This window comes from Hyperoodon ampullatus, assembly GCF_949752795.1.
Source record: "Hyperoodon ampullatus genome assembly, chromosome: 8".
In the NCBI taxonomy this organism is placed as follows: Eukaryota; Metazoa; Chordata; class Mammalia; order Artiodactyla; family Ziphiidae; genus Hyperoodon; species Hyperoodon ampullatus.
This window is the reverse complement of record NC_136921.1, coordinates 53797098-53809408: the sequence shown is the minus strand read 5'-3', so window position 1 is coordinate 53809408 and position 12311 is coordinate 53797098. Positions and strand designations below refer to the sequence as shown.

At 49.0% G+C, this 12311-nt stretch overlaps 1 protein-coding gene across 1 annotated transcript in view; it reads left to right on the top strand.

Annotated features, from left to right (window-relative positions):
- The window catches only part of LCT (lactase), a gene marked incomplete at both ends in the record, with an annotated part of 53341 nt that overhangs the window by 40730 nt on the left and 300 nt on the right, over window positions 1–12311 (top strand). Inside the window, 6 exons of the mRNA XM_079710281.1 lie at window positions 2269–2467; window positions 4116–4318; window positions 6172–6281; window positions 8777–8911; window positions 10442–10665; window positions 11543–11767. Of these exons, the coding sequence (XP_079566407.1) occupies window positions 2269–2467; window positions 4116–4318; window positions 6172–6281; window positions 8777–8911; window positions 10442–10665; window positions 11543–11767 (1096 nt within the window). The remainder of the gene's footprint in view (window positions 1–2268; window positions 2468–4115; window positions 4319–6171; window positions 6282–8776; window positions 8912–10441; window positions 10666–11542; window positions 11768–12311) is intronic.

Genomic DNA, 12311 nt, shown 5'->3' with positions numbered 1-12311 from the left:
ACCAAGTTTGCTGGGTTCTCATGTCCTTTTGTGTATGTGACCAGTAGGCATGTGTATATGTGTATGTATATGCCTTTTCCCCTCTTTTTTCCTAATGGTATGATACATACAGTTTGATACTTGCTTTTTTTTTAATTTTTTATTTATTTTATTATTTATTTGGTTGTACCAGGTCTTAGTTGCGGCAGGCGGGCTCCTTAGTTGTGGCATGCATGTGGGATCTAGTTCCCTGACCAGGGATCGAACCCGGGCCCCCTGCATTGGGAACGTGGAGTCTTAACCGCTGCGCCACCGGGAAAGTCCCGGTACTTGCCTTTGTTTAACAATAGTTCTTACAGATATTTCCATATCCATACATAGTTTCCTCATTTGTTGTTTTTTTGTTTTTTGTTTTAGTTATGTGGTAATTGTTTGTACCTTACTTCTCTAATCACTTCCCTATTAATGGACACTCTTCCCTGTGATGTTTCCACTCTTTTGCCATTATAACCAACACTACAATGAGTAACCATAGATACATAATTACACTAGGGTGGAAGTTTATCTGTAGGATATGGTTCTAGGAGCAGAACTGCTGAGGCAAAAGTGCATGTGTTTTTAAGCCATGAGTTATTATGAATAATAATACAGAAGCTCACTTGTGGGCTTCTTTGCTGTCACCAAATCTTTATTTTTTTTTGTGGTACGCAGGCCTCTCACTGTTGTGGCCTCTCCCGTTGCGGAGCACAGGCTCTGGACGCGCAGGCTCAGCGGCCATGGCTCACGGGCCCAGCCGCTCCGCGGCATGCGGGATCCTCCCGGACCGGGGCACGAACCCATGTCCCCTGCATTGGCAGGCGGACTCTCAACCACTGCGCCACCAGAGAAGCCCATCACCAAATTTTTTACATTTTACTTGGGAGCCTAAGAATACTTCTCCTTTTCCCCTGGGCCATTTATGATAAAGGGCTGAAGGGCACTACTTCTATGATACTGTGTGTTTCCTCTGCTGTATTGATTGGAGATTATGCACTGCAGCCAGAGCATAATCTCCGCATTAAACCCGCCCCCACTCCCCACCACAAAAGCAGAGATTTTTACAAATAAAAGTGCTACCTGGACTTCTCACGCTGCTAACACTGCAGGAACAAATCATCCATGCAGCGTTTATTACAGTGCGTGTGAGCACTAGCTGTGATGGAGAGGGGAGGGCCAGTGGCTGCCCTGCACGAGCCCAAGATCTGGGGGGAAATGAGCTCCATTACACATAACAATTCAGAACATCAGAAAGAACACAACTCAGGGATAAATGATTTTGTAGTTCTTATTTTTTTTAATAGATTTTAAATTATTTATTTATTTATTTATTTTTGGCCGTGCCACGTGTCATGCAGGATCTTAGTTTCCCGACCAGGGATCGAACCCAGGGTCTTGGCAGCGAGAGCATGGAGTCCTAATCACTGGACCTCTAGGGAATTCCCTGTAGTTCTTAAGGGCATTGAGACACCGCAGAAAAGTGCTGTGGCCAGAAAAAGCTTCAAGGAGGTGTGGGTCTTGAAGAAAGAGGACAGTCTGGGTGGGTGGGTGGGCAGGGGAAGGGCATTTCAGGCAAAGGGAGAGACTGGGTCTGAGCTGAAGATGGTTGGCAGCCCAGTGGAGACTAAGGACAGTGGAGACCCCTGGCGTGGCCAAGATGGGGTGTGTCAGGAGCATCAAGGGAAGACCCAGAGAGAGGAAAGGCTACTACACGGACATGGCCATAGGGGCCCCTCTCCAGCAAAGGGTTCCCAGGTCCTCAGAAAGAACCTGCAGACAGATGTCCATGGGGATGCCCCTTTACAAGCAAAATGCCTCAGAGCCTCAGGCTCTCAGTGCAATCTATCCCGGAGGTTCTGAAGCTCTAGCATTTCTGATCCTTGACTACAACCATAACTAACGTTTGCTGAAGAGCTGGCAGGATGTCAGCCACTTTTCATGTCCTCTGCCATGTGATTTAGGCCTCACAATGATTCCGGGACATGGAGGTCTCAGGGCCTGAGCCTGGGGTCACACAGCTGGTAGGTGGCAGAGCTGAGAGTCAAACCCAGGCTTCTCTGATCCAGAGGTATGAATTTCTCACGCTTCAACAATGCTGTCCTACCCTTCCGGCCAGAGAACTTTTGAGGCTTATTTGTCACATCATTCATCCTCAGCTTTAGCAGTAGACATTTACGCTGGTGCATACATACAGCATCGCTGGCTTCCCATGAAAAGGAGGTTGATGGAAATGCTGATCTTGCTTTTTCACAGGTGACCATTTACCACTGGGACCTGCCGCAGGCACTCCAGGACATCGGAGGCTGGGAGAATGAAACGGTTGTACAGCGGTTTAAGGAGTATGCAGATGTGCTCTTCCAGAGGCTGGGGGACAAGGTGAAGTTCTGGATCACACTGAACGAGCCCTATGTCATTGCTAACCTGGGCTATGGCTATGGGACAGCAGCTCCAGGTAAAGGTCCCAGACCCCCCTTGTCAGCTCTTTGGAGTGTGGCATTCTCAGCACCACAAAGACATGAAATCCAGGTGGCCCTGGAGGAGGAGGCTACAAAAGCCCGAAAGCAGTGCTTCAGGATCTCCGCCTTCTGCTCAGGGCTGCCTGGCAGGCAGCAGAGCTTCCCCCTTCTGACACTACTTTTGCTGAACATGAACTTCACATCTCAATACATCCAAATGGCTTCATTGCTCTCTCTCTACATCTGATCTGCCTCAGATAGGAAGCTGCCTGAGATCAAGGGTGTGGACTAATCGATATAGGAAAGGACAATACATCAGACTGTACAGATCCACAGTGGTTTTTGCAACTCCAAAAATGCAAACATTTCCAATATATGATTTGGCTGACCTGGGCTTAACCTGACTTGAACCACTGTGAGGTGACATCCCACTTAGAGTGAACATTCAAAAGTTCTGCACGAGCAGTGCTCGTTTCGGCAGCACATATACTAAAATTGGAAAAGTTCAGCAGCAGACATATGAATGTCCTTAATCATGGAGAGCTGTCCTGGGCCCTGCTGGGGTCATATGTAACTATGTTATATGCAACTTATTACTTTTCCAAGACACAGAAACATTTTAATTCCAAAATACATGAAACCCTGGGGTTTTTTTAAATTTAAGTATATAGTTGATTTACAGTGCTGAGTTCCTAAGAGTTTTTAATAAGGAATTGTGGACCTGTCCTTGTCCCTTGAAAACCCTCCAATTTTCCTTTTCTTGAGTTCTGAGCCTTAGAGAGTAAATTTGTGTTCATTTATGTGACTCCTTGGGATTACATGTAAAAGCTGGAAAGAGCCACAGGGAGATCTGCTTCGACCCATTACCAGATGTATCTCCCATTGGTCCTTAGCTGACGCTTTGGTTTATCATTCCTTCAACGTATGAGAGGCAGCCTCTCTCATAACATTTGCTCTCAGGGAATCTGTGTGTCAGCTGCTTCCATCAGCTATACTCTCCAACTCTTACTTTCACTGTGGGTCCCCCCAGAGTGCCAGGATGTTACCTCCTGAGGCACACTCTTCCGGGTACTTTGCCTGTGATATATGAGCCACTCTTTGGGCGAGGGGTACAGAAACCAACACCTATCCATCAAGTGCCTTCTCTTTGCCAGATACAGTCCTTCTGGGTGCTTTGCACACACACTGTTTCACTTCCTTCTCATAAGAACTCTCTATTGCTCATTTTGCAGAGGAAGGAACTGAAAGACTGAATTATTCACCCAAAGTTACCTGGCCAGCTTTAAGAAGTGGAGCCAGGGGCTTCCCTGGTGGCGCAGTGGTTGAGGGTCCGCCTGCCGATGCAGGGGACACGGGTTCGTGCCCTGGTCCGGGAAGATCCCACATGCCGCGGAGCGGCTGGGCCTGTGAGCCATGGCCGCTGAGCCTGCGCGTCGGAGCCTGTGCTCCGCAACGGGAGAGGCCACAACAGTGAGAGGCCCGCGTACCGCAAAAAAAAAAAAGTGGAGCCAGGATTTGAATTCCATTCTTCCTCAAGCCAAAATCTTCAGCCTTTCTCCCAAACACGAAGAGGCCATCCATAGGCAGAAAGTGATATTCTTGGCCACATTTATTCTTCACTGACATCTATGTGTGTATTTCCAGGAATCTCCTCCAGGCCTGGCACTGGTCCCTATATTGCTGGCCACAACCTAATAAAGGCTCATGCTGAGGCCTGGCATCTGTACAACGATGTGTACCGCACCCATCAAGGTGGCATGATTTCCATCACGATCAGCAGCGACTGGGCTGAGCCTAGAGACCCCTCCAACCAGGAGGAGGTGGAGGCCGCCAGGAGATACGTTCAGGTCTGTTCTTCCTCTGGGCATTGTTCTTACTCTTGCTCTTTTCCCCTCCTGTCATGATCTAACGGAAACAGAATGAGATTGTGAAACAAAAGATTTAGGATCTAGGCCCTGCGTTGCTATTACCTTATTTTGTGCCCTTGGGAAAATCATCTAAACTTATTGTACTGTTGTCTTCTCATCTTTGAAATGGAGGTGACCTAACTACCTCATAGGTTTGCTGTGATGAAAGTTCTTTGGGGTTGAATTTTCTTTCAAGTCTTAAAAAAATCATTTATATATATAGCTCTCACTGGATGCAACACTGGCTTGAAGCTAAATAACAGAAAGAAATTGCCTTTTCAATCTGTGGTTTGACTATAGGAGCTAATAGAACTGGGCTGCAACGTCACATTTCGCCTCTAGGTGTCACCATCTGATTTTCCTTACTCTGCCTAAGAATTACCTTAAGTTGGGGGCTTTAGATTATGTGAAACTCATTAGCGCCCCTAATTTTCCATGAGCTTCACATAAGGACATGCATCTTTTGGTCATGGAATTTTGCTCCTGGGAAGTGGAGGCACAAGTAAGCAGGTCCCAACAACACGGCCCACCCTTATTTCAGCCTGGGCCCCTGAAAGACGAGAGAGAGAATGGTGCTCTTCATGCCATAGCTTTTCCCTGGCTCCTGCTACTGTCTCTGAAGAGGTCTGAAGGCACCCTCTCCCATGTTTCAGCATCAGGAAAGAAAAGCAAGCTTCTCTCTCCAGATTGCTCCCCGCTTTTAAAGGCTGGAGGAGTCCGCAGACTGTGGCATTTCTGAAAGGACACCAATGGCCTTGGTTTGCCAAATTCTTCACAAACGAACTTGACAAAGGTGGTCAAATTAAAAAGCGCAAACAAGAACTTAATGTTCCATTTGCTAGCCAGCTGGGGGGAAAGCCTTGGAACAAAATTAATTCATTCCCTCATTTCAGACTCACAGAACTGGTGAATTAGAGCAATAATTTGTTTTCTGAAATCAAAACAAACCTCAGTAAATGTTAGGCTGTAGTCTCATTATCACAGCTCATCTGTGAACTGTGACCCTGCAGCTCAGGACTATGATATACATGTCCCCTAATAAAATCAGCTTCCACGGAAACAATTTCTCACCTCAGAGTGAATTGAAGCTGCTTTTACCAGAGCGAGTATGTTCCAAGCCTCATCTCTGACTGGGAATGGAAGGCTGTCCTCACCCCACATTTCAGGGAGTAGCCAGCAGGTGAGGGGAGGATGTCGAGACAGAAGCAGCCTCTCAGGACCCACAGCGTCATAGCACTTGGTTGCCACGTATACCCCCTAAGGGTAAGGATGGCCTGGACCTCATTCAAGAAAACAGACTGCAAAGTTCCTCACTTTGCGAGTCCAAAGCCCATGAAGAATCATCCTTTGCCTGGGCAACCAGCCTTGCACCTGGTTCCTCCCAGAAGGTTCTGGTGGGTCCTTAGGCATGAGGACGGGGAAGGACCTGCTCTGTGGTAAGAGAGGAAATCAGGGCCTGGAGGCTTGTGGTCTCTCCCCATCTTCTGCAGGACCCTCCTAAGGGCAGCCAGCCACATTTGTCAAGTCCAGGGCCCATATGCTCAGATCAGTTCACATCCCTCAAGCTACAGTGGGTGAGAACATCACCCTGCCCACAGTGAGCTCCCAGCGGGGTGACAAGACCTGTGGGTATTTGAGCTGCAACATGGGAACAGCTGCAGAAGAGAGGCATGCTTCAGACTGGGTTGGGGAGGAGCCCTGGGGTCAGCGACACCTGAGCCGGGAGCTGCGGTCTCCTGTGGGCCCGCCTGCTAGTGCCGGCACTGACTGTCCCCCCCTAACCCCACCCGCAGTTCATGGGAGGCTGGTTCGCACATCCGATTTTCAAGAATGGGGATTACCCCGAGGTGATGAAGACACGGGTCCGTGACAGGAGCTTGGCGGCAGGCCTCAACAAGTCTCGGTAGGTCCTGGCGCCACGCACTCAGCCATGAGAACTGGGAGGAAGTCTGCTCCATGGTGCCCAACTGAAGCTCCCGGGTGTACGGCACAGTGATGCTCTGAACATGGCTGTTGGGGTCAGAGAGGCGTGTCTTAGGCTTGTCTGAGCTTCCTTGCTTGCTGGGAAGATTACACGCGAGTGTGTTTGTGAAGCGCTTAGCCCAGGACCTGGCGTGGCTGTGACAGGCAGTTGAGACAAAAGGCAGTTGCTCTTATTCTTCTTCTTCAGAATAACCAGGAAATCCATCCCCAGGGCATCTACTTCTTAGCGACCCACCATCTCACTCCAAGGACAAATTCCCCAGCTCATCCTATCCTATTTCATCACCTTAGGAGTGAATGTGGGTAGCAATGGGTGACTCTTAGCCGAGTGCTTTTTGTCCTTTGGCCAGTGGGTGGCAATGGTTTGCACCGAGGCAGTCCTACTTCCGTCAAGGAAGTAACAGCAACATCAGCAACAGCTAACATTTATCCATCTTCTATCGGCACTTTCACTCCTATTTAAAGATGAGTAAGCTGAAGCACAAAGATTATGGCAAGACTGCCCAGCAGTTCAGTGATGGAGCTGGGATTTGAAAGCAGGCTGTCTGACTGCAGGGCCCATGCTCGGTTTAAGAGTCGTCCAGCTGGGGATTAGAGGTGCGGTGTGGGGAAGGGGACGCAGTGCCCTGGCCTTCTGGGAACACACCCACAAGCTCTAAGGTAGCTCATGTGACCATAAGAAGGGGAGGGTAGGGTAAAAGAATTCAAAAGGCAAGCATTCCTAACACAGCCTTTGAGTCTTATACAGCCCACCTGTGAGGATGAAATAATCCATCCCAGCCCTTAAAACACACGTGTGTGCTGGCCTAGTTAGGGTAAGTCCTGCTGAGCCAAAAGGTCTGATCTGTCAACCCTGGTCTCCAACAAGCAAGTGCTCCAGTCCATTAACACAACCTTGCTGAGCACCTACTGTATACCCAGGCCGGGGCCAGGCCCGGCAAGGTCCACACAAAGAGGGGGTTCCAAATATGGTTCCTCAAGTGCTGACACACTGGCTGGAAAGACAGTGACCTTCATCACTCCAAGGAATTCTATTCCCCAATTTCTTCATGCAAGGAAAACTCAGAGGAGATCAGGGCAGGCTGGGTAGACCCAGGAGACTTCACGGACACGACAGGACATCAGCTGAGCCTGGGCCTTGACAAGGAACAGCATTTGGGAGAGCAGAGGCCCTTCCATCCAGTGGGGAGGGGTGTGAGCACCCACCTAGAGGTTGGAATGAGTGGGACCCCTGCAGCTGGAATTCAGGAAACTTGGCCCAGTAGCGGTGGGAGGGCCAAGGCCATGTGGTGGCGGGCCTGGAGGCCAAGCATAGGGGCTCAGCCTTGATGCCACGGGACCTGAGGAGCCCCTGCTGGCTCCTGAGCAGGGAAGTAAAGGCGTGGGCACGGGGGCTTAGTTTTGCCCCAATATTTCAGCAACCCCAGGGAGGGAAGGTTCTTCCCCAGGTTAATGGTAGCAGAAAGGTCAAGGTGAGGTGCCAGGCACCTAAGCAGGGCATTCTCTAGGCAACCCTAAACCTGCAGCATGTAGTCAGGATTTGGCTGAGATGAACCTCTAAGTGTTGCACACAAGTGCATGTTGATTGAATTGTATAGAAAAGTCTCACTAAGAATACATGGAAAGAATGTCTACATGTGTATAACTGAGTCACTTTGCTGTACGGCAGAAATTGGCACTACACTGTACATCAACTATACTTCAATTAAAAAAAAAAGAACACAAGGAAAATGTTCCACCAGATGTTTAAAAAGAAAGTGCAGGGCTTCCCTGGTGGTGCAGTTGTTAAGGATCCGCCTGCCAATGCAGGGGACACGGGTTCGAGCCCTGGTCCGGGAAGATCCCATATGCCGTGGAGCAACTAGGCCCGTGTGTCACAACTACTGAGCCCGTGAACCACAACTACTGAAGCCCGTGCGCCCAGAGCCCTTGCTCCGCAACAAGAGAAGCCACCGCAATGAGAAGCCTGTGCACCGCAACCAGAGAAAGCCCGCTTGCATTAACGAAGACCCAACGCAGTCAAAAATAAATGAGCTAATTAATTTTTTAAAAAGGGCAGTGAAATCATGTGAGCAGGAAAGTCCAAATCTCAAAAGTTCAATCAATTCAATTTGTAAAAGTATTTCCCCTACTGATAAGGACTGACTTTGCAGAAAAGTAGCACACCTAAACAAACCACAGTAAAAACTTGCAACAGGAAGAGAGAGAGGGTCTTGCAACGCCAGAGGGAGGCGAGGTCTGTGGTCTGGTAGAAGGAGGCTCAGGCGCTTTCAGCAGCAGCTGGGAGGGCCTCTCCTTGCTCCCGGCCAGAGGCCCATAGTCACCTCCAAGTACCTGAGTTTAGAGCCCTCCACCAACACCCCACAGCACATTCTCTTCCCAAACCCCACGTCCTTAATGGCCCTTTCCTTCCAGGCTCCCTGAGTTCACAGAGAGTGAGAAGAGGAGGATCAACGGCACCTATGACTTTTTTGGGTTCAATCACTACACCACTGTCCTGGCCTACAATCTCAACTATGACTCTTGGATCTCTTCCTTCGATGCAGACAGGTAAGGAAGGGTGCCTGGAACAATCTTTGGAAAAGACAGCAACGTGCTCCTCTTCTCTCACTTAGAGGCCTGTACAGCCTCTGAAGCTGCCTCCTGATGCTGTGTATCCCGGGGTTTTTGCAAGATGAGCCCCATCTCCTGAGATACCTAAAAGAACCTCTATCAGTCAGATAGTAATTCAGGCTAGGGTTTCCAAGATACTTTCCATTTAAAGCAGACAGGCTTAGAGTTTTTAAAAACGTTAAAAAAAATTTTTTTTTCTTTCGGTTTTCTTTTTTCATCAGATTTGTTTCACTTACCAGATGTTATTTCAGTCAAAATAACAAGCTTCTTTTTTCCTTTTGAGGGTAAAGGTTAAACTATTATTTCTGTATTACAAATAATATATGTTCACAGTAGAAACACTGGAAAGCAAGAATAGGAAATTCTTGATTGTCATTTCAGAAGTATATGTGTGTGTGTATGGGTGTACTACCTCTCTCTATATATTTATATTATATACAGTTTGTATAGTATATAGTTATACAGAAATGTTTATTACAAAAAAACCAGGATTATTATGTGGGCACACTGTTTTGTCCCTCTTCTGACAAGCATCTTTCCCCATCAGTAGCTGTGACTCTGTCCGGGTTGTTCATTTGGAAACAAGCGCTGACATCCCCACTGCATCCTGCAACCACCAGAGTCAGGCTTGCTGAGCAGGGCTGAGAGGCCTCCCTGCTGGTCCCCGTTCACGCACCCACTCGACTCCTGCTGCCTCATGGGTCCTGGGACTGTCTCCCCAGGCACCTGTGCTCAAGCTTATGAAATGCCGCACATGCAGTTCAGGTGAACAATAAATCCAGCTCCTGATAAAATGCAACGGTTTTCTTTCCTGAAGGATTTGGACGTTAAGAAATATCTAAATGGCTGTTCCTCATAATGAAATGCATGAGCTTCTATACCCCCCCGCAGAGCTCCCTCTGGCACAACCTGATGCCCTCTCCTTGCCCATCGCTGGAGAGGGAGGAAGGGTCTTGGGCACTTGAGGCAGGTCCCAGCGTATCTACCCCATCATCACATGAATGGGGGCCCAATACTGGTGCCTGTGGCTGTGCCTGTGGCCTGCGGGTGGCGTCGACCAGACGTAGGTGACTCAAGGGCGCCTCTTCTCTGAAGACATAGCACTCGCATCCCATGGGAGATTATGGTAAGGGAAGCTCAGAGCCCTTTCACATCTAATGTGAGGTGTGGCCTGTTAACAGAGCCGTGGAGGGTTAGATCCATGAGTAAGACCATTCCTCTGTACAGGTAGAAAGCAGAACAGAGAGCTTAGGTGGCCTGTCCAAAGTTACACCAGCACGGACTGATGCCACTACAACTAGTGAAAAGAGAATCTGAGGCCTTTTGACTCTTCTAGGTGTAGCTACGACTCTCTCGAGTCTAGGCAAAATCTAGGTTTTTTTCTAGTGTATCCTGTTTTACGTTTTGTGCAGAGGGCCTCTTGGGATTTACAAATCGAGACCTAATCCTTAGCGTTTGAACTCGTAGGGGAGTTGCCTCCATCACAGATCGCTCTTGGCCAGACTCTGGCTCCTTCTGGCTGAAGATGACACCTTTCGGCTTCAGGAGGATCCTGAACTGGTTAAAGGAGGAGTACAACAACCCCCCGATCTACGTAACAGAAAATGGAGTGTCCCAGCGGGAAGAATCAGACCTCAACGACACTGCTAGGATCTACTACCTCCGCAGTTACATCAACGAGGCGCTCAAAGGTATGCCAGGTCCCCGCCCTTCCTCCAAGTGCACCTTTCACTGCTGGAAACATATGCTAACGTCTGCAGTCAGGGCAGTACTGCACCCACAAGCCCCAGATGAGAAAGATGAGGTTTCTAGCTCCTTTTGGGTTTAAGCCTTTGGGGCTGTACACTAAGATTCTTCCTTCCTAGATTTAAGCTCAGCAAGCAAACCCTGTTGCCTGATACAGCTAGACGCGAGTTCTTGGCCTGTCATTTGCTCTGCTTGATCCTCTGGTGTCAATGTCCCTGAACAGCAGTGCCCTCCTGAGGACAGTCTGGGCAGGGGCCAGGTGGAATGGGCTGGAGGGGTTGTATGATCTTTTGTTCCCCAGGCAAAAGTTTTTGAGGCCCTTAGCTCAGCAGAACAAGTTGGGATGGGACTATGACACAGAAATGGTAATGCTGAGTAAAAGAAAATGAGCAATGCAGCAGCAAAAAGGAACGATTGGAAAATCTTATTCCAGATAAAATATTTTCCAAGGGCCACTGTTCTATAGGGAAGAGCATTAACACTCTAAGGCTCTGTCCAAGACCAATAACCCATGATGTGAAGACAAGGAGGATTACAGATGACCCAGGAGGATTAATTTAGTCTACCCATGTTCCTGACTCCCATTCAGGGCTGAGCCTTTCTAGAAAATGCAGATGGCTCTGCAGTAGCACCCATGGAGGACCAGCTAACGATTCCTGCATGCAAAGGGTGGGCAGCTCTCTTAAAGAGCTGAAAAAAGCTCACCTTGACCTGCACGCAGGGACTGTAGGAAAACTGTGGGCAGGCACAGCCTCAGTAGGCCTGGTGGAAAGGTGTCTTGGAAGACCAGGGAAGCTCAGGCTGGGGCCTGTCTTTGGGCAGCTGTGCAGGATAAGGTGGACCTTCGAGGATACACGGTTTGGACTCTGATGGACAACTTTGAGTGGGCCACAGGCTTCGCAGAGAAGTTCGGTGTGCATTTCGTGAACTATACTGACGCTTCTCTGCCAAGGATCCCCAGAGCGTCGGCCAAGTTCTACGCCTCCATAGTCCGGTGCCACGGCTTCCCTGACCCCGCTGCAGGGCCACACCCTTGTCTGCAGGACGGTGAGACGTGGCTCTGGGAGGGACAAAAGCCAGAGGGGTGGGGGGCGAGGGGCCCGTTTCTGCTTTCTTCTGGTTACCACCCTCCCCTCTGCCTCTCCGTCCCCGTCATGCATTCAGCCAACAGTTCTGTTCTTTGAATGCTCCAGACATTCTTAGGATGGAACAAAGGAATTAGGGTTAAAGTTACATCGGGAAACTAGGCCCTGGTCTGGGAGCAGCAGGTCTAGATTCTTGTCCCAGCCCTACGACTAACTTGCCGTGCAGCCTTAGGCAAGAAACTAGGCGAACACTGGGCCGATGCAAGGATCAAACACCGTGCCTGGCACAATGTAAGGTGGCCAATGTTTGCTGAGTGACTGAAAAAGTATAAATTACTATACAAATTAAGAGACAATTATAGATTATACTCTAATCACTGAGAGAGATGCTTCAAAACTAAAACGACGTGACTTCCTTCAGAGGCTCATAACTCAGTGTGAAGGATTCGTATCGTCACCTCCGCAATGCACTCACCCTGTAGCTTCTCTACTGCAAGGATCTGGCT